Source organism: Hydra vulgaris, chromosome 11 (assembly GCF_038396675.1).
Source record: "Hydra vulgaris chromosome 11, alternate assembly HydraT2T_AEP".
NCBI classification, from domain to species: domain Eukaryota; kingdom Metazoa; phylum Cnidaria; class Hydrozoa; order Anthoathecata; family Hydridae; genus Hydra; species Hydra vulgaris.
The window spans coordinates 32,312,501-32,339,417 of NC_088930.1; the positions used below are offsets into that span (position 1 = coordinate 32,312,501).

Consider the following 26,917-nt stretch of genomic DNA (forward strand, 5'->3'; position numbering starts at 1 on the left):
TTGAATAGAAAAAATTATCACACACTGCAACATCTTTATAACTAGTTTCAGTTTTGTGTTCTATTACAAGTATTTATATAGATATGGTCATAGATACTTGTTTTAACATCTACTTAATTAATTTAGATGGTTTCCATAATGCCATACTCTTATTTAAATATAACAATATTATGAATGAGTCAAAACTTATCTCTTACAATGAAATGTTCTTTCTGGCATTATCTTATCTTGAAAATCATAGCTGAGTATTTTTATTGAGATAATGTCACCGGGAAGATTACCATCAAAGTTAAAAAGCTCCTTCAACTCTGAACAAGAATTAAATGAGTATTGTACAGTATACATATAAATTAATCATGATTTTAGTTTATTTTATTTTAGTTTTTTAAACATCACAGTTTGTAGCATGTAATAGGACTTGCATTCATTCAAAAGGTTTTTTTAATCTGCACCTTGTTTTGCCTTTTTCAAGATATAGTTTTGTCTCCATCTTTTTACTTTTGAAAAAACAAATATTAAATTAAATTTTGATATAATAATGTTGAATATCCATTTATTTATCAGATATTTATAAAAATGTAGGTTAATTAGTATCATAATTTTGAAATATTTATATATTTATAATATGGAACAAATATTTTTTTAACCTACACTATGAAGGTTTAAATAGATAATCCAACAGTATTAGTATTCCCCAATTATCCTAAACTTGACTACATTATTATTTTATCTACTTAATATTTTACACAATTGAAGATATTAATTTGAAGATATTAACCAACAAAATCAACAGTAAAAACTGAGAGAAATTCCATATTAAAGATAGTTTAAAAAGTCATAAATACTATAAAGAGCCTAAAGAGATTCAAGCAACAAAAAAATCATTATGTTTTTACATTGAGTAAAGAGATGCAAGCAATAAAAAAATCATTATGATAGTATATGATCATTATAATTTAATAATGATATATGATTTATATATGATCATTTTAATTTAATAATGATATTAGTAGATCTAATTGCTAAATAATTCAAACAAAAAAAAAAACATTCTGATATTTTCAAAAATACAAAAACCATACAAGAATTAGTATCAAAACATTTGTAAATGTCGTTCAAAAATATCTGAAAGATTACCTTACAAAATGCAAGAAATGCAACCTTAAATTTCAGATAATAGTAATTAATTAGACTGGTTAGTTATTAAATAATAAAAAAAATGTATGCTTTTTTATTATTTAATAACTAACTAGTCTAATTAATGAGGGCTTTTATTATATATTATATACTTATATCTTGTTTCTAGATATTGTTCCTAGAAGAATTCTTCAATATTAATAAGGTTAAGAAAAATGCACTCTGTTTTTTGTATTTGTATCCTAGGATGTTTTGTTAATTAAATCCATTAGAAAAAGAGTTTTTCAAGTATTTTGAAAAAAATCTAAACATATTTTTGAACGTTTAGTTCTAATTAATTTATTAGATGATTATTTGTTTTTTGACTTTTTTTTAAGCAAAAAATTTAAACTATTCAATTAACTTTTTGGATTGACTTGCATATAACTTCAAATGATAAGTTTCTCACAATATGGTTATTTATTGTACAATGTTTTCATTTTGTTATTTTTTTGTTGTTTTTTTTGTAAATTAAAAGTATTAATAATATGGTAATATGTGAAACAATACAGAAATAAGCCTTTGGTTAAACAGTTTTAGAAAATATATCAATTAATATAAATTTAAATTAATATAAATATTTTATTTTTTATTTTTACTAATCTACTTTACTTTAAAAGAAATTCAAATATTAAAAAATTGGTGAATGTAACCTTAAAAGTTAATCTTGTTATTGTAGAAGTAAGTTATTGTATAAGAACCTTGGTTATTTTACAATATTTATCTTTCTTTTTTTTTTAAATTCACTTCCCCAAGGTAGAGAAGACCATTACAGACGAGGTGGCTACTTAACTGTGGTTGTAACCCTCTCTCAACTCTATAACTCTTAAACACAAACCTTGACAAACAAGGCCACTGCGCGGAAAAGCAAGTTGAGCGCAATACTACCGGGGTAATGGTGGGAATCGAAATTGGAAACTCTCGCTTATGAAGCTCTACCACTACACCACTATTGCGTATTTCTCATAAATAATAAATTTTTATATTTCTTATAAACGATAAACAAGAAAAAAAAAAACTAATAAACAAAATTTATTATTAAAAAAAAAAAGACATAATTAGAATTAACTAATTAGAAGAACCAGCCGACATTACGAGAATAGTATTTCATAAAAGGATGATTAAGAGATAAATAAAGGTAAAAAATGAAACCAGGAGTAAAAAAATGGCGAGTACGATAAAAAGAGGAGATGCTTATAATTCGATGTATTGGTTTCCATGAGAGGTGCAAATATCAAGAATATTGAAACAATATTAGTACTGAACATCTGAGTTTTTTTTAGAGTAAAATTTACTAGTAACTGAAAGCCCTAAGCAGTCAGAGATTCAGACCAGTTGCCTTTTTGAGGCATTTAAAAAGTAATTACTTCTTATCAAGACTATATAGTGTCATCAGCAAATAAGACTCTTTCAGAAGTAAAATTATCAAGAAGAACATAGATGAAAAATAATACACATCCAAGGATGGAACCATTTGGACACTCAAAAGTTACTGGAAAAGATTAAGAGTATTACCATTAAAGATAACTTTTGGTACTGCTATTAAAAAGAAAAAGAGTAAGCTTTTAGATTAAAGATGAATTACCAAAAAAATATTAAAATACCAAATAATAGTTAAATTAAAAATTGAATGACATGGATAATTGTAAAAGACTGATTGGGCAATAGTTAGAGAGCTCAGAGTATATTCAAAATTATTTAGAGATTCAAGTATACTCAATTATATTCTTAACAATAAAAAAGTTAGGTATAACAAATTAAATCAAAAATATTTTGAAGTAGCATATTAATTTATAATAATGCAAGTACTAATATAAAATAAGGTTTTATATAAAATAAGTTTTCCAAACTTTGTGGTAACTCTCATTGAGGAAAACACACATATTTACAACTTATGGTTGATTAGAATAAATCAATTGAAATAACGCAACTGCATAGCTTTTTGTTAAAGGTACATACACTATCTATAATTGAAATGGGTTCTTTACAAATTTAAAACAAATAATGTAAATAAAATATTAAACAAAAAACTCATCTTTTCAACCAAATTTTTTTTAAAATATCCTAAACAAGTGTTTGTGGCTTTCTACTTAACTTTTTATTCTTAAATATGAACTTAAATAAAATTCACCAGATCTACTTCCCCTTTGTGAGATTTTGTACTATACTTTGACTTACAAATTCTTTAATAGTTGCATGCTTGGCTTGGGCATACTTACATAATAATCTACCTATTTGTTGTAAAATCAGGTTTAAATTCTCTAACTATTATTTTGCATTTTTAACATCTTACCACTCAATCACTTTTTTATTTTTTTTCACTCAATCACCTTTTTTTTTATCCCTCAAGCAATATTGTTGTTAGAAGGAAATTTAATGCTCATCAAACTGATTGGCTCGGCTCTAGTATCACTGGCTTTAAAGTTTATAAGTTTACAAGCCTAAGCTTGTGCTCTACATTAGATGGTTCAGATCATGCTATGATCTTACTAAAACTAGTACTTGAGAACAAAAACATTTTCATCATTGAAAGATAATTATGCAAAAAGGTATTATCTGACAATAAGAGAATTATTATAAAATTACTAAATCTCGCTTTTTATTTCAAAGATTAGATTCTAAAAACTTTTGATAAATCTTAAATAGTGTCATTAATAAAGACAAGTCTTACAGCCGATCTCTCATACAATCTCTCATTCTAATATATCTCTTAAACCTGATAACCACACTACTAAAGAAACTGGTTAATTTGTTTTTATTTGCCTTCAGTAAAAAATTGCAATTACAGAATAGCTTTTTTACAAATATAATTGGCAGGACTTCCAGAAGATCATACAGTTTTATCATGAAGCCCTTTACAATAAATAATATAATAATAATAAAAAAATCAAACTAACCAATAAAAATAAATCAACATAAACTATATACAACTGTACATTTAAAATATAAATATAGTAGATAAATATGAAACAAAAGAACTAAAAACAAGAAAAAATAATTTATATTGAAAAGATAACTTCTTTTAATTTTTGTTTGAAAGAAGTTAAAGTCCATTTCAAATACAAAAAAAAATTAGACATAATTATTTTATTCCATAAAAAAGGACCACAATAAGAAATAAATAGCTGTTCAAATTTAGTTTGGTAGAAAAGTTCTTGGAGATTTTTTCCATTACAAGGATCTTATTTGCTTATAAGATTTACATTATAAAGGTTTATAAATACATTTGGATGACTTTTGCATTCAAAAATAAAATATAAAATATTATAAACATTTAGTTTGTATACATTTAATGATACTAACTAATAATGATAAAACGATAATAATGATAATAATGATACTAACTAATAATGATAATAATGATAATAATAATACTAACTAATAATGATAAAACATAATAATGATAATGATACTAATAATGATAATAATAATAACTAATAATGATAAAACATAATAATGATAATAATGATACTAACTAATAATGATAAAACTAATTAAGCAAGCTGCATGTTTCTGAAGCTTATAAAGAGATTTAAGTATAGTTTTATGCATGCTTCCCCATACAAAACTTGCATATTTTAAATAGCAGTGGATAAACAATTAATATAGTTGTTTTAATTAATGTTTATATAACATATTGCCCCCTCAGTATTATCTTGTTCTATCTGCAAATGTAACAAATAAAATGTTTCATATAATATATAAAATAAATACAAAAAATATATATATATAAAAAAAATACAATGTTCTACATGATATAATATATTATATTATATAAAACATTGTATTTATATATAATTTTTTTGTGTGTTTATTTTATATATTAGATAGAACATTTAATTTATTATATTTGTAGATAGAACAAGATAATACTGAGGGGGCGATATGTCTAACTTATAATTCCAATGCTTTTACCAACTTTCACGGAGATGTTACTGATTTGCTATTTCAGGGTTGGTTTTTGTCTAAAAGAATTCCAAGAAGCATTGCAACTTTTACCCTTTTTAGTATTGTATTATCAATAAAGATGTTGATGGCATCGTATTTGATTTTTCTTTTTTTTTTTTTTTTTTCATTATTAGAAGAAAAAAGTTATTTGAAAAATTGTTCTGTTTATCATGGGAAAAAAATAAAATAAAGTCATCCATGTGAGACTTTTTAATCATATTTTCAAATATTTTCCATTCTTTATTTACAGTCATGATTTACAAATATTTTTAAGTCTAAGAAACTTTAGAAAAGGTGAAAGAAATCATCTTAAAATGACTTAAGACTGATGATAAAGAAAAAAAGCCTGCCTGAATCCATAAATAATATTGGAGATTATAAAATGAGACATAGAGACAAAAGTATTTAGCCCTAGGAAGATCACAAAAGAAATCACTAAAAAAATGTTAATCAGCCTAATGGTAGAAAGGAGCAAATGGGCATGTTTGATGGTAGTAAGATCTGATAAAGAAGAAGTAGAAGAGAAAAATTTTAGAAAGACCATAGAATGATTTAGACCACCTTTCTTCATAGGGTAGGTTTTTAAGTTTAGGAATAAGTTTTGTGACTCTTTTTTAGACCTTTTCAAGTTCTCAAATGTCATTTTTTAGACTTGGGTTCCAGACTAACACAGCAAATTTTATAAGAGGGCTTACTAGTGTCAAATGTCTTCTTTATGTCAGAAGTAAAAGTTCTTTTTTTTTAAACCCAATACTCTTTGTGCTTTAGCAACTGCATATAATTAGCATTTTACTTGCTTATGCCGTTTTAGATCAGAGGATATTAAAATGCTCAAGTCTTTTTCTAATTAAATTTTTTCAATTTTGTAATTCCCCTGTAATTACCATGTGACTAATTAAGAGTATATATATATATATATTTTATTTTGGGCACCAACATGCATAATTTTATATTTTGGCTTGTTTTATTACCCACATGCTACACCAATTGGTGACTACTTTATTAACTGTGGTTTTTTGTTAGACTTTTTTTTAAACTTATTCAACTTTTGATTTCAAAAACTGAAACTAACTATTTAGTGCAAAAATAAAAAATAAAATTTTTGAAATTTTTTTTGGCAAAAGTATTAAGCAAATTTTTCATTTTGTTTGAGCTGGTAGTTAAAACGAAATCAAATCCGTCTGCAAATTATATGCTGATTGTAGTCAGCATAAAACTTGCATTCAATCTAAACCATTAGGTAAATTGTTAATATATTTAAAAAAAATAAGTGGTTCTAGTACAGAACCATTTAGCACCTCATTAAACACATGAAACCAATTAGATATCAGCTATAATTACTTTTTCTGTTTTAACGCTCAAACAAGCCCATTAATGCCATTAATGCAATAAGCAGATAACTTTTTAATTAAGCTTTTATGCAAGAGTTTTTTAAAAGCTTTTTTAAAATCCATGCATAATAAATCAACATCAATTCCATCATTAACAGCACTTGTAACAGCACATAATGTCAAGAGATTCTAGTAAGCTTTAGCAAACAATTTTCATTTGATAAAACTGTGCTGTTGTTTAGAAACTAATTCATATTTGTTCAGATTTGTTCTGTCTGAAGTAAACTTTCCAATAGTTTAAAAGAACTGAGGTCAGACACACAGGTCTATAATTTAAAGTGATAATCATTTTATTGTTTTTTTAAATTGGGTTTAGTTTTCTTTAATCATATTGTCAGTGAAAAGTCATTACTACTTATTTCAAAAAATTGGGTGTTCAGGAGAGACAAAAATTTGAACTGATGCTATGACAGTAAACTCACAATTACAAAAAGTTAAAGTTCTTTACAATTCAGCATTATTCTATTTTTACCCTTCTTTAACTAAAATTTAATTATTTAATCGAAATAAATTTAATTAAACATTGAGATATAATGTTTTGAATTCCATCAATTGATATAGGATTTTTGTGTCATGCTACAAAAAAACGCACTTCTATTGGTATTTGAGGGTTTTAACAGAAGTTGCATATGGTAAATTACAGTTCAAAAGCTTCAAAAACTTTTGAACTTTTAAAAAAAATGCGTATGTATCGTAAACCCAACCCATGTACTGCTCTACTAACAAAGTAAACCCTACCCATGTACTGCTCTACTAACAAAGTAAACCCTACCCATGTACTGCTCTACTAACAAAGTAAACCCTACCCATGTACTGCTCTACTAACAAAGTAAACCCTACCCATGTACTGCTCTACTAACAAAGTAAACCCTACCCATGTACTGCTCTACTAACAAAGTAAACCCTACCCATGTACTGCTCTACTAACAAAGTAAACCCTACCCATGTACTGCTCTACTAACAAAATAGACAGTAAGTGAAAAAAAATGAAAACCGACTATGGACCGGAATTTACTTCATTAAGATATATTGTTAATGAAATAAATTCTGGTCCATAGTACAAAGCAAAAAGACTGTAATCGTTTTCTTTCTCTAACATGCTAACAAATTAGAATCTTTAGTACATAGCAAAAAGACTGTATGTCCTTAATTATGATAACGAAATAAAAAATTAAAAAAAATCATAAAAACCTCAGGAAAGCTCTTTTTTGAAGTCAATTGATGATTTAAAAAGTTTCTGACATGTACTAAGCTGAGTGGTTGGCTGACCACATTTTTTGTTGTTTAAGAATATCTCAGAATGGAAATTTTGCAATTACTGTCTATTTTATATTTTTTTCTTTTTTTTTTTTTTCTTTTTTTTTTGTAATTCACCTCTCCAAGGCTCCAAAGCCACTTCAGATGAGGAGGCTACTTGTAGCTATAACCCTCTCCCAACTCTATAACTCCGAAATACAAACCTTGACGAGCAAGGCCGCTGCGCGGAGAAACAAGTAAGGCAGTGTAGTAAATATGATGCAATTATATTTACTACATGGTATTGTTGTATTACAATATGATGATGTATTAAAACCCTAACCATATAGAAATATATTGTTTGTGTTAAAAAAAATTTGGTACTTCTTTGTGTACCATTGTAAAGTCTCATAAAGGCACTATAAAACCTTACTCTTTTTGATGGTATGAAGGTACTCTATGTACTTAAACTGTAAAAATATGAAAAATATATATATATATATATATATATATATATATATATATATATATATATATATATATATAAATGATTTTTCCCTATTTGTGTTAAACAACCTCTTTTTTTAGAAACCTATGAATAAATGCATGTTGAAAAAAAATGGTTTGTTAAATGAAATAAGTACAATCGAATTTGTATTGTCTGTTGTACACCCTACCTCTGAAATAAAATAGTATTACCGAATTAAAATACTTCTAATACATATTTTATTACATAATATATGTTTTAAAGCTAAATTAAAAAACTTCAACTTCTCTACAAATAAAATTTTAGGATTCTACTAACAAATGTATGCATTAAATCCGCTTTATATACAAAATGTATGCATTAAATCCTTTATTCTATCTTCAGTACATTGATACGGATATATATATAGATACTGTTAAAACTTCATATCATGCTTGGACAGGAATGGCGTGTGATTGAGCACTATTGCTGACCATGCAAATGATTTTATTTTTTTACTTGACCACGACTGTTTAGATGTTTAAACATTTTAGAAATGTGTTGAAAAATGAAATGCTAGCTAAACTTAAACTAGAAAGAAAATTAAAAAAAAATAACAATGAAAAAAGAAAAACTTACAAGAAAAGAAAATATATAAGTACTAAAATAAACATATTACTAAAGTTACGCAAAACGCTTTTACAAATTACTTCAAATGATTGTTTAATGAATGAACAAATTTTATTCAAATTACTAAAAAGTGTTATACATATTATTTTTAAATTGTATAAACATTTCTTTTTTCCAAAGAGTTTTAAAAAAAAAAATTGTGTAAAAAAATACCACGATCTATTTAAAATAGTAATTTCTAATCATTTCATACTCTGATTAGTTAGTAAAGTTAAAAAAAAAAGTATAAACAATTCTTTGTAAAAATAGAAACAAAAAAAAAAAGCAATCAACTCATTCCGTTGCAATGGAAGATTTATTTTAACTTATTTGTAATTTAAAGTAACTTGAAAAATTATCTTTCAAAAGATTTTTAGAAAGACATGGAAAAATAGTCTCAAACAAATTATTAAATGCCTACATTATAAAAAAATTTAAATATAACATTTGTTAATTTACACAAAATACATTTATTTTAAACAATCACAATAATTACTTTTTATTTTATTTTAAGTCTTCGCGTAAAATAAAAACTTAAGAAAAGATCAACGATTAAAAGTTATTAATAACGTAACAATTTTATTTATGGCACTTAAATTGTTAAAACATCAAAACCGCCGAGGTCAAATTGTAAAGAAAAAATATTATAAGCATGGTCATTTACAGCATGCGATCGCACGCCATTCCTGTCCAAGCATGTCATATAACTTCAGATACATATAAAAACACTTTTCTACTGTTTCTTATCTCTTTAATGACTGGATAGTTGGTTATATAAATACTGCATAAATGCCTGTTAAAGATAATAATGGGAATAGCTGTGTAGAAGACAGGATAGATCATATTAACAATATTTGAAATGTAACTATCAATGTAACTGAAATTTATTACTGGATAAGAAAATGAAAATAGATACCACTGTCTAATGGTTATATGGGATAAATGGGATAGCAAAAAATTTTCAAAACAGTGATACAGTTAATTCCTGATAACTTAAACCTCCAAGGGACCAAGGAAAATGGTTTGACTTAACGAATATTGAACTAAAGCAAACTCCAGTTAAGTCAAACTTTGAGGTGTTAGTTCGAGTTAAGGCAATTTTTTCTCATTCAGCGCTAAAGTATATATATTAAATATACACCATATACTAACAAAAACGTAAAAAATGTTTCAGTAAAAGAAGTTACATATTGTATTCACTCAAAAGATTGAATGATTAGTTAGAAGTTTAGCAACACAATGACTAATTATTATTTGGTAATAAAATTGCATCTGAAAGCTAGTGATTATGAAATTTATCAAAAATTTAAATAAATTATTTTTTAACGTTATTTTTGATTTATTTTGTAACAGTTTTATAATAGAACTATTTTATGTCTGATAATGATCTATTCTAGGGCCATGGCTAGTGGGTTGGAGGCCCCCTAGGCCTAAAATTATCCACTAGGTATTACCAAAAAAAAAAAAAAAAAAACTCCTCAAACGTGCAAAACGGTCCTTAAATTTCTAAATCGGCCCCCTAAAACTGCTGGCACCCCCCCCCCAACACACACATTCACACTTAGAAATGTGGGAGAGCCTAGCCACTGCTCTGATGTATTTTATTCAGATCTAAAAACTATTCTATTCATAACTAAATACTATAAAAAAATATGAATAATATTAGACTAATTGTTATTTATGTTTTATATAGAGCGACTTCTAAAAAAAATTTTAATCAAATTATTTTGACTTCTTAATTTTTCATACGAAAAGTTAAAGTTAACCGAAAAAATTTGCTGCAAGGGGAAGAAAAAATGGTTTGACTTATGGTTGATTTCAAGGAACTAAGTGAAACAGCTCAAGATAACAAAAGTTTGAAAAATATTGATTTCATAATAAAAAAGAATACTCCAAGTAAACAATATAAAATTTATTTAATAAAAGTGATCCAATAGATTTAAAAACTGAATACAATCCTAGATTATCTAATAAATACCCATTAAAATAATTTTTACTTTAAACAATTATTTTTAAAATTTTGATTTTGTTTTCTGTAGATTTTACAATTATTTTAAGCCAAACTAATATTTTTCTGTAACCATAGAAATCTGATGTTTTCATTTAAGATAAGTTTTAAAAAAAAATCTTTAATAATCTTTGTTATAAAATAAAACAAAAATTAAAAAAATAAAATAAAAAATGAATGTATTGATAATTTATTTTTAACTAAAATAAAAATTTGAATGTTGAGCTAAAATCAAATTGAAAAAAAATTTTTACCAGATTTATTTGTACCATTTATGTTAACACCTAAACAAAAAAATAAGAAATATATAACTATTCAGTTTGTAATTAAACATAATCAATAGATTTTTATTTATAAGTTGATAAACAAAATCTTTGTCAAAATAGAAACAAAATCAAAATTGATATAAGAAAATAAAAAAACTCACATAGTATTATAAAATATAAAAATTTATTGGTGATTTTTATTTAACAGGTATCTTAAAATGAGTAATGGCTCTATAATTAATATCAAGAAACTTCAATATTTTATAATACACTCAAAAGTATATTTTTAGTAATAAAACCCTGAAAAAAAAAAGTGCAAATAAAAACTTGGTATTAAACAATACTTTTAAAGAATTGAAACACTTTTATACACACATTGTCCATTTATTTTTAAAATTATATACTATATTAAATTACAATTTCAGAATATTTACATGTATTGCATGTTGATTGACAAAATTGATTCATAACAGGATCTGTACAATCAAAGCATGCTTCACTGGGTACATTGTTTTTGCAAGCTAAAAAACAAGTTTAATATTTAACAACACATTTATATACTGACTGGCAAACAACACACACATTTATATACTGCCTGGCAAACAACACACACATTTATATACTGCCTGGCAAACAACACACACTCATATACTGCCTGGCAAACTTAATATTTATTTAAACACACACACACACATAGACATTGTCCAGATAAAGTTTTTTGCTCACCTAAAATTTTAATAGTTTCTTATTAATTTTTAAAATTGTTTATAAATAAAATAATTTAATTAAAATGTAGTTATAAATTTTTAAAATCAATAATGCAAAATATATGTTATGTAAAATATAGGTAAAATATTCATTTTTATATTATAAACGTGCTCTAACATATTTGATATCAAAATTTGTAAATAAATTTGAATTTTTTACTGACCAAAGCATAATTTTATTGACATTTTTTATCAGCAATATAATAAATCGAATTAACAAATTAATTGAATACATTATATACATACTAAGAATATAATGCATACATAGAATACAATAGGGCATTTTCATTACTGTGCATGATTATTTTTCTTTGTTTTTATAACTAGAAGCTGGGATTTGAAGCAATATATACTATCTAAAAGAAAAAACTATAACCAAAATATCTTTATCATATTTTAGGCTACCTTAATGATTAAACATGATTTTGTTATTTTATATTTCTTTTTGTTATTTTTGCTATAGTTTAAAAAATGTAAAATGATTTTCTAAATGCTATAGTCTAGCTAGAAATGTTTGATATATGCTATTTCTCATTCAAAATATATTAAATATGAGTTGTAATAATATAATCCTGAAACACTCACAAGCAATTAATTTTTATAAAAATAACTACTTGAACTAGACAAGTTTGCAACTTCTGTGCATGACTTCTGTGCATGACTTCTGTACTCGAACGTGTGTGAACTGCATTTGAACAATTGCAGTGACTCTATGATTTCTTAAAATCTTCTACTGTTATATAAAACTTTATTTTAGAAAAACCATATATCAATAAAACTTTTTTTTTGGAGAGATTAAAGTTAATTTACCTATAAAAATTTTCATTTTTCTGTTCCGTGTGTGATTTCGATTCAAGCTTATTTATATTCTTTGATAATATCACTAATGTAAACCATTTTTTGTTTACAAGATATTTGTATAGATTTGAAATAATTGAGTAAATTAGAAATTGCCAGTTAAATTGTTTTAAAAATAAAAAGTTTTGTGCCAGTTATATAATATAACAGCAGTATAATAAATTGAATTAATAAAATAGTAAGTATTAATTGAAATTAATACTAACTTTTAATTTTCAAATTAGAAAATTTAGAAAATAATATAAAATGACTATCTAATTTAACATAAGAAACACGTTCCACAATTGTCGCTTTGGCAATTGATGATCAACCTTCTAGATATGTCAAGTTAGATATTCAAATATTGTTGAAAATCTAACTTGACATCTAACTTTAATGTTGCATACAATAAAATTATTTCAGAAACAACTGCTTGATACTAAACCTGCTTCTATACCAGGCTTAACTGATAAAGTCAGAAGGTATGTTTGAATTGAAAATTATTGATTGTATAGATAAATATGTATAATAAAATTATTTCAGAAATAACTGTTTGACGAAATATTAACTGATAAAGTCAGAAGGTATGGTTGAATTGAAAATTATTGATTGTATAGATAAATATGTATAATAAAATTATTTCAGAAATAACTGTTTGACGAAATATTGAAAACTGTTGATTTGAATGGTGGAAAACTTGTTTTAAAAGCAATAAATCAAAAAATAGGATAAAATAAACTGGTAAAATGTACTGTTGGCAAAAAAAATCCAAATTTCTTGCTTTAGGAGCAAAGCAACAGACCTATGCGCAATGAAGAACTACTGAAAAACTCCATCCAAAGTGTATACAACCTAATGTCAAACATGGTGGAGGTTCAGTATTAGTGTGGGACTGTTTTGCTTCTGATTAGGTTAGTAATCTCCTAAAGTAAATGGAGTTCTCGTTAGGAATAGATAACAGTATATATTATGTAGAAAATCTGTATGGTGTGGAAAGCATCTAATCTAACCACCGGCTCACCATGCAACAGGATAATGACCCAAAAACACATCCAAATGTTTTACAAACTATTTCAAAAAAAAAAGAAGCTTGCAGAGAACTCAAAATTATGATATGGCTGCCACAATTAGCTGATCTCAACCCATAGAGTTACTATGGGAACAACTGAATCATTAGGTATTATAAGAGTTTCCTATATTAATATTTGTGGTTAATTTTACATTGAGTGCAGTATTTCTCCAATTTATTTGAATAATCTAATCAAATGTATGCCAAATCTTGTATGTGCAGTAAGGAAAGCAAAATGTGGATTTTTTGAAAAAAAAATCCAAAGTTTTGTTAGTATAATTTTTGAAAAAAAAAATTGCTAGTATAATTTTGCATAAACTCTTTTTTATTTTTATGGTAGTTTTAAAAACATTGAAAAGTTTGTAATTGTTGGAATAAAATTTACTTAATTGCTATTTTAAAAATGACAATGATTCTCAGGTTATTTTCTAGAAATGGGTTAAATGGTTTTTTAATAATGGGTTTTTGAATTATATAATTATTATATATTATATAATTAGAATATATACATTTCAAAATAGTAATATAATTTTTTAAATGAAATTACTGTATTTTAAAAATGTATAAATTTGTTGTTGTTCAGTCATTTTGAAATCAATGAGAGTTATTTTATCTTTTTTAGAGTAAATAAAATTTCTCACTTAATTTAGGGTACAAAAATCATACTTAGGTTGACATTTTAATGTTGTTTAAACAATTTTAAAAATAATTAAATAACTTGTCTTATGTATTGTCACACTTGTTACTTTTCATAACTTTTAATTAGAAACATTTTTTATATCATATAAACATGTGAAAAAAATAAAGATATTAAAATTTTAAGGAAGATATCAAAATTTTTTTTAATAAAAAGTTAAATTATAGATAATAATAAAAGAGTTAATAAAATTTTTATTATGCTTAATCTATACTATTTTATTCATTTATACAACTGATTTTTAACAATTGATTTTTAATTTTTTTATTATAATTTTCTTAATAAATTTGTTCTTTTAAATAAGTTTATTCTCCTTATATTTATGTTCATAAATATTGTACAGGCCTTGTTTTAAATAAAAAATGCTTAATGCATTAGCTTAATGCAATATTTGACATCATAAAATTCTCTTTACTTTTTAATTTTTTAAAGACATTTTTCAAATTTTTTTTTCAACTTTTACAATAATATTAATTACCTCAAAACGAGTTAAATATACCAGTGTTAATTAATTTTTTAAATTACTGCAATAATATTAAATACCGCAAAACAAGTTAAATGTTATTTAACGGCTTTTTTATTATTACTATAAAGAAATGTTTATCATTTATTCTTTTTTTAAATATTAAATAACTTTAATATTGCATTTTAAAAAATGTTTGATATTAACAAATTTTTTTCTTTTCTCGACATTTCCATAAATGAATTACATCATTAGCAAATATTTACTGAAATATTTGCTAATGATGTAATTGCTGAAATATTTGCTAATGACTAAATGAAAAAATGTATTATTTAAATTTATTATTTAAATAGCGCTTATATCAAACATAATTGTCATTCAAACTTTTGTAAGAGATATTTTTACATTAACGTCATTCCAAAGATAATATGACTTTTTTTAAAATTAATTACTTCTTTTTTCGTACCGCTTATAGTATAATTTAAAAGTTAAAAAATGATAAAAAGTTGCTTAACCGAAATTGCTTACTGCTTACGTAAAAATTGCTTAAGGCGCACGTAAATTGCTCTACTCTTAAGGTTTTAAAATAAGGCCTGTTGTATATTCAAAAAAATATTACATAAATTTAAACAAAAGTTTTTATTTAGCTAAAAAAGATATCGTTTCAAAGATTGTAAAGATGCAGATTAAACCACATAACCTGTGGTCATTAATTCAAATATTAATTTATAGTAAATTCAAGATGCCATATTTTATTGTAGTTGGTAAAGAAATAAATATTAATTATTTTACAATGTTGTAAGTTCCTGAAAATTAACATTGTTGATCTTTAAGAAATTTGACTAAGATATTTATTTAATTTTAAAAGACTTTAAACCCTCTAAATTTAACTTAACATGATTTTAAAGCTAAAAATAAGTAAAAAAATTGTTTTTTTCACAAATTTTCATGCATCATATATCTAAAGACACAATTTCTTAATATATCTTGTGCTCTTTAATTCCTAAATTGTGCACTTTAAATTTCAGAAAACAAAGAAAAGAAGAAGAATAAAAGACTTATTACTGCACAAACCCAAACCTCTGTAGATGTAGCAGCCCCTCACATGTTCTCCCTAAATCAGTTGAATAATATGATGTAATACTAAAATAGTATGCCCCTATGACTCACTATTCTAGTATTACATCATCAGTGCATATCCAATGCTGCATTCATACATGTATATATATTAGGGTGATGACTTTTTTACAACCTCGTTTCCCTGTATCATAATTTGATGAGCTTTAATTGAAGATTAGATTAAGACTTACTTTCAAGATAACTTAATAAAAAAATGTCACACAGAAAATGATTTAAAAATTTTTATTATTAACTTTTTGCCTAATTTTTGAGGTTCCTTTGAGCAGTTACAAAATTGAACACAAACCTCAGAGTCATATATATGCAACATTTTTTAGGGTCATCAAACGCACAAGAAAGCCAATTATTTACGAAAATGTCATTGGACAGGATGAATCTTAGTGGGAAGTTCTCCTTGTTGCAGCAGGAGTCATACAGGTCTTGCAAAACTTTGATGCATACTCAGAGCACTGGTTGCTTTAAGCAATGCTGATTGGAGATTTGTACATTTTCCAGTGCAAGCATCTGAGACCTTTTGGATAGTCATTTAGCACTGCAAATAGTTCATCGAAATCTTCAGCATAAAACAATTGACTGCTAAATCAATGGTCAGCCTGTAGTAGGAAATGAATAAACAGATTTTAAGCAGTTTGCTACAGGTTTTAGGCATCAGAATAAATGTAAGAAGAGTATGCATTGGTAATGTTTGGGATTTGTTGAAACTTTATGAAGGGTATCTCATTCATCTCAGTGTGGTGACGGAAGACACGAGTGAGATGGTAAAGAAACTTCATGTCGCCACTCCAGCTGCCTGGTTCCTTAATCTCATTTTTACCATTGTTGAAGGCTGATTTTAATTTTTCGTAATTGCTCATCAAATCCTTTACAAAGAAATACTCAATGCATGATGATTTAATCAATCCATTGAGCTCATTGTTCATGACAATGTGAAGAATGCAATCCAGTATATGTTGTTGGCAACTGATGAACTTGGGTTTGTGGTAACCTTTTTCTATGAACATTCGGTGCAGTTGAACAACAACGCCTGTATTCTTGCCAGTATTCACACTTGTTGTATTAGCAACAATCATCACAATTGATCTCCACAAGTTGAATTCCTCTAGCATATCATGTAGTCCTTCTGCGATTGTATGAGCTTTCCCATCTTTCAATTTGAGTGCTGTAAACTTAATTCTTTTGTTTAATTCTAGAGGACCACTGCCTGATATTTGAAGCCATCAATGTGTTTGCTGTCAAAGTATATGCTCTATTTCTCCAGTTAAAGGGTGCTCACCAAGTGTTTCTTCACCTGAGCAGCTCTTATGTATATAGCTTTGTATAACGCTGACTGGCATAGGCTTAGAATTTTAATGCCTTCACCAGAAAGCTAGCAGCACACCTTTGCTGCTTCGTGGGAAGACAGCTTCAAGATTGTATCAAGATATCTTGCAATGTGTGTTGAGTTATGCTTACTTTAGCTTGTTGATGCTACAATCTTATCATCCAAACAAGTGTCTTTGCTGTTTTCAGATAAGTCTAGGTCCATGCTACTTTCAGACCAATCAGGTGGTGCTGAGCTGGTAACTGTGGACAATGTCGCTTTGATAACCTTCCTTTGCTTGGATGAGTGGATAGTCTTGGCACTAGCAGGTTTTCTAGTGGAATAACCAACCTGGTCTTTGCTCTCAATTCGTAGTTTTATACAGGTTCTTATTCTCTTTGCACAACCATTCACCTTTAACCTTAGTGATGTCCAACAGTTTATTTGATGCATTAAAGTTTTGTTTCTTTCTGCAGCAATCATAATCTTTCAAAAGTTTTGCTAATTTTGCACAAATGACTTGATCAGATACATATTGAAAGTTCAATGTTTTGCTCCATGCTTTAAGCTCAACAACAATTATACTGATTCTCTCTCTCTCTCTGTTCTTTGGTGGTGGATTCAAGAAATTTGAAGCGCCATATAACTGAGTTTTTCTGGGGGACGCAACTCCTTTCACTCAAGGATGGTTTTTAAATTGCCACTTTGCCTCTTTTTGATGATGTTTTTGATTTAACATGTAACAAATTAAAGAAACCGTTCCTGAGTTTTTATATTTTTTCTAAAAACAAGCAATTCAAAATTATAGCAAATAAAAAAAGTAATACACTAATAAAATATTATATGCAGTTATATATTTGTATATAAAGCATAAATATCAATGTAGCTCACCAAATAATACAAGATCTCTTTTAATTAGGCAATAATAGCATTGACACAAGCTAATTTAAACTTAACTATTGGCTTTGAATAATTCACTTATATATCAGTTTATACCACACTGCAAAATAGCTAAAGAAAATTTTACAACTAAAAAATCCTGGTTGAACTACACTCAAATTGTTTCTCTGAATAGCAGCTTTGTTTATAATTTGCTTTTCAAAACTGGTTGAAAGAGGGTTGTGTTAAAACATACAAAAAGCAAGGGTAGCTTTAACAACTATAGTGGCTCCATCAGCTTTAGAGGATGAGAATACAGTAAAAAGATATAAAGTTGTCAAGTTTTTATTTGTGTATTTACTTTCCAAAGCATAGAGGTCCCTATAGTTAAGGAGGCTACTTTTTTTTTACAATGTTACAACTTTCCCATTCCTTAACTTATAACTCTTAACACTAAACTTGATACACAAAGCAGAGAGAAAAGCACAGTACTACCACCAATATTAATTATGCAAACAAATTAAACTAACCAATTTAATTTATTTATATTTGTAAAAAAAACTAAACTTTTAAATTTTAAAGCATTTTTGAATTATTATTGATCAAGATAGATCATGGCTGACTATATCTTACAAACATATTGGTAAAGATAAGGTAATCTTGTAAGACCAATGCACAAATGTAAAGCAAACTCTTAACAAATAGGCTCCCAGCTCCCACGACAAAACCTACCCAGTGCCAACCTGACTTTATTAGGCCTTAATTTACTTCTATGGATTCATAACTCATATAAAATTAGTATATTTTTAATTAAAAAGTTTAACAATTAAATGTAAATTAAATATAAGAAAAGCTTAAAGAAATTTAATTTTTTCCTTTAAACAAAATATCAATTATTGTTTAAAAACATACCCTTTGAATATTTATTGAATAAAAAAATAGCAAATATATGTAAAAACAAACGTGAAGTACCTTCATATATTAAACCTCCAAACACACAGCTTAGAAAACAAACCAAAAAAGTGGTAAATAATTTCTAAAAAAAAAATTGAAAAAAAAATTTTTTTGTTTTTATGTAAATACAATACATGTATAACAAATGATGAAAATTTCAGAACATTTTACAAAAAAATAAAACTTAAAATCAAAAACAAACTTAAAAAGAATATTAAAAGTATTACTTAAAAAGTATAATAAAAATGATAAAAAAAAAAACAATAAATTTAAATAATTTAGGGGGAAAAGTTGACAATTACATGATTTTTTATTTCATCATACAGACAAGTAGACAAATAAATCCTATGCAATAAGTTAAACAAATATTTGTATTTACATTTTAAAAATATGAGTTGATAAGTAAACAAATAATAAGATAAGTAAAACTTTATTAAAATTAAACTTAACCTAAACTCAGGTGTACTTGTCTATTGCTTAAAGCACAGATAAGACATACATACTATAGTTAATTACAAACATAAAATTTAAAATACACTCAGTAATGCTTATGCAAAAAAAATCTATTGTTTAAAAAAAGGTAAAAAAAAGACTCACAATATTCTTATTAAAAGAGTAAAGTAAATCACAATATGCTTATTTAAGAGTACAGAGACTCGAAATTCAAATGTGCATTTTTATAGGTAAAATTTCTTTTTTTTAGGCCAAATAGAAATCTGACATTGACTTATATCAAACAACTATGCAATACTTTCTTGATTTGCATCACTATCATAAGCCTTAGTTGCTTTAACTTTAATAAAAGCTTTATACTGAGAGTGCATCTTATCAGCTACAGCTACTACATTTTTTATAATTCTTTTAAAAATAATTTTTTTTAACAATTAAATACAAACTTTGTGTGTAGCACAGTGCACTGGCAGCACAGTGCACTGGCAGCATTAATAAATAAAACATTAATTATTAACGATTAAATATAATCATAAAATATATAAATATAAACATAATTTATAAAATTATTATTTTATAAATTAATAATTTTATAAATTATATTTATATATATATATATATTATGATTATATTTAATCGTTAATAATTAATATTTTATTTACTGCTTTTTTTATTTTTTTTATTTATTAAATTTAATAATATAAAAAAAAGCAGTAAAAACATTGCAGCGCTTTTTTTATTTTATTTATTAATAAATAAATAAAATAAAAAAAGCAGTAAACACTGCAATGTAAGCTACTTTTTCTTTATTTTATTTTTTAATAAAAGAATAATAATTCTGGAAAATAAGAGACAAATAGTGCAATACAGATATTGAATAATATCGTTTTTATTAGAGAGAAATAGAACTTTGTATATACTGTTACATAATCATTATGTAACAACTGTTACGGAGTTCAATCTCTCTCTGTAATCACTTACTGTGACTCACTGTCATTATAATAATGTAAAGTCTTAACATTATGCTTATCAGATGCTGATGATATAAAAAATTGTTTAAAAAAAGCATGTACACGTGCTTTTGTTGTTGTTGTTTTAAGTTATACAAACGCGAAACGTTTGTTTTCAAGAATGACGGCTCGAGACTATTTTTGAGCGATTAAACGATTAAACGATGGATAGTGGCCTAACGGTTTGTAGATTTGGAGTCCTAATATCAATCAAATACCCTATGAAAATCCTTTAAGTTGGTAATAGTACATGTCTATGGGAGTCCATATTGAGGTGTTTTGAAATCCCTCATTAACATCCAAATAGAAATTTGTATCTCTAAGTATTTGTAAATTAAATTCGGACTTTGTCAGTGCTAATTTCATATAATAAACATGCTCCGTGAAAAAAATTAATAAAGTAAGAAATGTTGCCAATCAAATATTTAAGTTTTCTTACTCTTATAACTTTTTTCAAAATTTGATTTATTACGTTGATTCAAAAGCATTTTTGAAAGCTCGAACCTTGTGTCCGTATCCAGAGTTTTTTCAGTTGTACAAAACAAAGAAAATTGTAAACAAGGTTTTTGTGAATATATTTGTTAAGTTTGAAGATGCCAACGTTTGCAAAGACCCATGAAGAATGTAGAAAATCTGTTTGTGTCATTTGCATGAAAAAGGTGACCAAGAGCTGACCAAAAACTACAAATAAAAAAGCCTTCAACAAATCCAGAAAGTTCTCGATTTCAATGATGAGAGAGTGCCTTTGGCAACTTGTATCTCATGCCAATCTCAGATTGGAAAGCTTTGTAATGGGAAAACAACCGATGTACCAAAACTTTACCACTTTGAGACAATTTTAATCAAACCTGCAACTCGTTTTTCTAATGTTTGTGAGTGTTTACTCTGCCAAATTGCCAAGCTCAAGGGAAAAGAAGAGCATCCATTCAGAAAATTCCAAGACTCAGAGCCCAAACTCCCACAGCAGGCTTCTCAAAGTGCTGAAAAACGTTGCACAAAGTGCTTATCAATTATTGGACGTGGGGTTCCTCACAACTGCACTTTAGGAACTCGCCATGAAAATCTGAGGAAAATTGCAGTTGCAGATCCCGTAGGAGCAGAGTAAGTTGCATCAGCAATTTTGGCTTCTAAAAGTGCCTCTCCAAATGGAACCATCAGACTTAGTTAACCAAGTGGAAAGATGTTGTCTGTGAGAAGTAGTATGCTGTGCTGATTTGATATTTATAATTTAATTTTTAAAAATGTTTGAACTTGTCAATCAAATATTTTAATAAGGCTAAATAGGGAGAGGCAAAATTAAAGTAAATTAAAAATGTTCCTTCAATATTCTTGATTGATTCTAACTTAATTTATTTAAAAAATATTCTTATTATATTTTGTTCTGAATTAAATTCTCAAGTCTTTATCTAGTTTAATTACTTGATTGATTTTGAACTTTCTATTTTTTTGTTTAGGTCCATCATCAGCTCAGCAACTCTTTAAAGAACCTCTTACAACGGAAAATATGGTTCAAATACAGCAGAATACAAGACTGTCCAACAATATAATGCAAAAACTTGGCTTAGCCCTGAATTAAATTAGTCCTGTAAGATTGGTGGAGCTAAGTTTCCCTTGCTCAAGCTGGCCAAAAGCTTCATGATCAGTTTATTGTCAGTAGCGTAACTCTGGCAGATAATAAAGAATCATGCCAAATGTTAATTGCCAAAGTCTCAGCAGTCTCAGTGAAGCCTTTAAATCAGCTCGAAAATTAACAGAATCTGCCATTTTGAAGTTGGGAATTGATGGAGGAGGTTCTTTTCTGAAATTAAGCTTCACTCACATTGTTTTGGAGGAGGATGAAACGCCACCAAACAGCCCAGTTAAGAAAACTATCAAACTGATGTCTCAACCCTCAACCAAAGCAACAAGTGTAAAGCAATAAATCCTGATAGCACTTGCACAAAACACTTCAGAGAGCTACCATAATGTGAAGGCTATTTTGAATCTCATTCAAGTTTGAGAAGAATGTCAGAAAGATTCTCTCATCATTTCTTGTGATCTCAAGCTGGCAAACAATTTATGTAGAATGCAATCTCACAGCAGCAAGCATTCATGTTGTTGGTGTGATGCCTCATCACCAAATCTCCAAAACTGTGGCCACCTGAGAACTTTTGGTGAGACCAGATGACAACATTCCGAATTCATCAGAGCAGGAGGAGATTTGAGAAAATCAAAGGACCTCAAAAATGTTGTTCACTTGCTCAATTTTCCAGATGACAAGCTCGTCCTTGAGGCTATCCCACTCCTGGAGCTTCATTTGCTACTTGGTGTTCTAAATCACTTGATCAAAACTCTTTGTGATCTTTGACCCAAAGCCAAGGAATGGCCCTCCTCACTTCACATTCCCATCCAGTCTTTGCATGGTGGTAATTTCAATGGGAATGACTGCATGATGCTCTTGAGAGGTGTGAGCAAACCCCAAATGCTTTTAGAAAAGGAACATTTTCTTTAAGCTCATGGCTTCATTCAAACACTTACGCTATTCAAGGATGTTGTGACTTCTTGCTTTGGCCAGAATTTGAACCCTGACTACAAATTCAAGACTGCTCAATTTCAACAGAGATACAATAAACTTCCAATTTCAGTTACCCCTAAAGCGCATGCAGTGTTTTTCCATGTGTCTCAGTTCATCAAGACAAAAAAAATGGGATTGAGTCTCTTCAGTGAGCAGGCAACAGAAGCCTTGCTCTTGAATTTTAAAATTCATTGGGATAGGTACAAACGAGATTTTTCCCACCCTGATTATGCCAAGCATCTCCTGAAATGTGTAACTGAGTATAATAGCAAGAAAATCTAAACTCTGCACTAGAAAGATTTTTTACATAATTTATTTCTGAAAACAAAGTTTTAAACATTTGTTTTCCCATCTGTCTTTCTTTGAAGAGTATTCTAATCAATTAACAGAAAGAAAACTGTTATTTATCTCGTAAGTGAAGTCTTGTAGAAAATAAATGAATAAAAAGTAAAAAGTCCCTATTTTTACAGATCCAGATATCATGTTTTGTAAAAATTTCACGGAAACAAATAATTTGGTCGTAAAAGCTATCCATAGCGAAATTTTTATAAAACATGATATCTAGATCTGTAAAAATAGGGAATTTTTATTCATTTATTTTCTACAAAACTTCACTTACTTTCCTTGTTTTTTCTTGACAAAAATAGTTCATGAAAAGTGTTCCTTGCATATACGTATATAAAAAAAACACTTTTGGATAAAAACTTAAATGTCAACTAAGTCCGTTGGATTTTAATGCAGGATTTTGAAATTACTCATTTTGTGCTACAATTAGTATACACAATTACCATCTAAAAGGATTTTCATAGGGTATTTCATTGATATTAGGACCCCAAATCTACAAACCCTGGCCTAGCAAAATGAGGACGGTGGGCCGGCCGCATTTTATTATACGTGGCAAGTTTTTTAAATTTATCTATTATCCTTTCTATTTTGCATAAAAAATTAGGTATCTTTGTATCATAATACACAGTACTTGAGACATTTTTAAAATCATCAAACTGGTTACTGTACAGGAAATAAAGGAAGGACTTTATAAAACATGTAGGGGAAAGTGGGGCAAAATGGCGAACGTTTTGAAAACCCTAAGTTAATGCAAAACGACCAGTCATGAAGCAGTAATATTTTGTCAGTAAGTTTATTTTATCATAATGATTCATTGCCTGCATGAAATTTCAGCTTGCAAGTAAAAAAATTAGAAATAAAAATTAAAAATAAAAAATTCATAAATATGTCTAATGGTCACAAGACCGAGGCAAAATAACTAATTATGCAATTTCAGACTCTAATTATATAAGAATTTAAAAACTACCAACTAATTTAACTAAAGTAACACAAAATAAACACGCGTCGCAAAAAAATATTACTAAAAAAGTACACCCGGATGAGACCATTTATTATGAATAATCAAAAGCAAGGTTTTTTTTATGTGCAAAAAGTGAACTTATGCGTCGTCTTGAAATATGAAGTCACCAGTTGGATACAGAACTAATGTACTGGGATAGCATGCGTGTATTCAATATTTCTGAATACTTTTCTGAGTTGACCCTAGTGCCCATGAGTGACATGAGTCTTGTTAGCCTGGATGCTGAATGTGCTTTCATTGGAAAAGATAACCTGCAGCTAAATGCATAAAAAGCTCATGTTGTTCAAAAAGCAGTGTAAAAAAACAAAAACATTACTGTCAACCTAAATATTACAGTCATAATACTCTACAGTACTGCAGTAATAACAAAATGGAGAATAAAAATAAAAGTAACATATAAAAATGGCGCATGGACAAAGATATTCACAACATACTAAAAATTGAATACTGTACATTATGCACCTTTTTCCAGTCAGCCACAGCTCAGTGCTTGAGAGCTCTTGCAAAATCCAGACGTCATTTTCTCTAAAACTAGGTCAGCATTCGTTTCTTTGCTGGACGATACGATTTTAGGCCATCTGCGATTAACCGTCTCCGTACTGTACTTGAGCAGGCTTTTGTTCCTGTTGCTTCAAACCAATCGCTTGACAGTTCAGTCGAACCCTTGAATCAACCCAGAGTTGTAAGGCGAGATAGAACACGATCAGCGCAAACAGAACTTATTCTGGGGCGTTCAGGTTGCTTCTTCGGTGTGGTTTGAACAGTATCTGCAAACCGTTTAATCACATTTGCTATACCACTTTTCTTCCCATGACCCTTTGCAGATATTTCACGGATGCTTAGACCTTCTTTATGCGAAGCAATGATGCATGGACGCTTCCTAGACGTATATTCAGGCCCACGTCGACCCATTTATATGCAAATACAGTTTCTAATAATTCGTTTAAAAAAATTTTTTGTTAACAACTTAGATTGTTGTTTACAATGGAAATGGAAAAGATGACGTCAATTTTTGTCTATTTACTTTTTTTGGTATAACTAATATAAATCCTGCAGTATTTGTAACAATTGAAATACAACAGGTACTTTCAGAAATATTTCTAGTATAAAAGATATCAAAGTATTACACTTTTTTCATACTGTCCATATATTTTTTAACAGATCTGTACTTTATAAAACGGAAATAAATGCTAAAGTATCGAGGGGTTACATTGACAGGTGGGTAACGTTGACACTTGTTATATTAAATTATTTTTATATTAAATTATTGTTATATTAACGTTGACACTTGTTATATTAAATGTTTTTACCAGTCACCTGTTGACTATTGTTTAAATTATTTTGACCGACGCAACAGTAATCTGTTTAAACATAAATAACGAAACAATATGGTGTACACAAGTTAAACTTATTCTTAACTTTTTTAATGTTAAAAAACTTTAGTTATAAGGTAAGTTAAACCATACTATAATATAATTTTAATTGTATTTTTATGGTGTTATTTCTAAATGCTAAGCATTAAAAATGATTTTTTCGTATTTATTGTTTAAAACGCGCATTTCGGTTTTGAGGTAACATTGACAGAATTGTCAAAGTTACCTAATAGGTCTTCAAAGTTTACTCATAATGCGTGATTATTGTCATTACACTTTAAGTGTAAATGAATTAATGATTCTTTTTTTTTTTAGAGTTTATGATTATATGATATCATGCCTCGTAACTTTGTAAAAAAACTAAGTTCAACATACAGATTGTATGATCGGGAAGTCATGAAGAAAGCCATTAATGATGTGAGTGAAAACAATACCAGCATTCATGTGCAATATCAATAGAATATATATTACATATACAACATTGTACAATGTTGCACAAGATTACATAAGCAGTAGTGGTAGACCCAATACCTTTTAGAATGGCAAGCCAGGAATTGATTGGTTGCGTGGTTTTGAGGAGAGATGGAAAAACGATCTTACCAGCCGGATTGAACAACCTCTTCTTGCTAACCGTGCGTATGCATGCAATCCTAACGTATTTGATGACTTTATTTGAAAAACTAGCAGTTATTATTGAGAAATTTTATCTACAGAGTAAGCCACAAAATATATTCAATGTAGATGAAACAGGATTTCAAACCAATATAGAACATGTTTTAGTTAAAGTTTTTTATTAGGTTATTTAGGTGCTCCCAGAAGTCCTTACAGTTTTATCACGGAGCACCGCGGGAAAGCATTTAATTAGAAGTTCACTAAAATATAGTACTTCAACTAAATG

At 27.5% G+C, this 26,917-nt stretch overlaps 1 protein-coding gene across 1 annotated transcript in view; it reads right to left on the minus strand.

Annotated features, from left to right (window-relative positions):
- Positions 1-26,917, minus strand: part of LOC105846609 (uncharacterized) — a 133,045-nt gene that overhangs the window by 102,288 nt on the left and 3,840 nt on the right. The window contains exons 2-4 of the mRNA XM_065810787.1: positions 19,285-19,348; positions 11,595-11,681; positions 11,149-11,178 (exon numbers count right to left, since the gene is read on the minus strand). Of these exons, the coding sequence (XP_065666859.1) occupies positions 11,149-11,178; positions 11,595-11,681; positions 19,285-19,348 (181 nt within the window). The remainder of the gene's footprint in view (positions 1-11,148; positions 11,179-11,594; positions 11,682-19,284; positions 19,349-26,917) is intronic.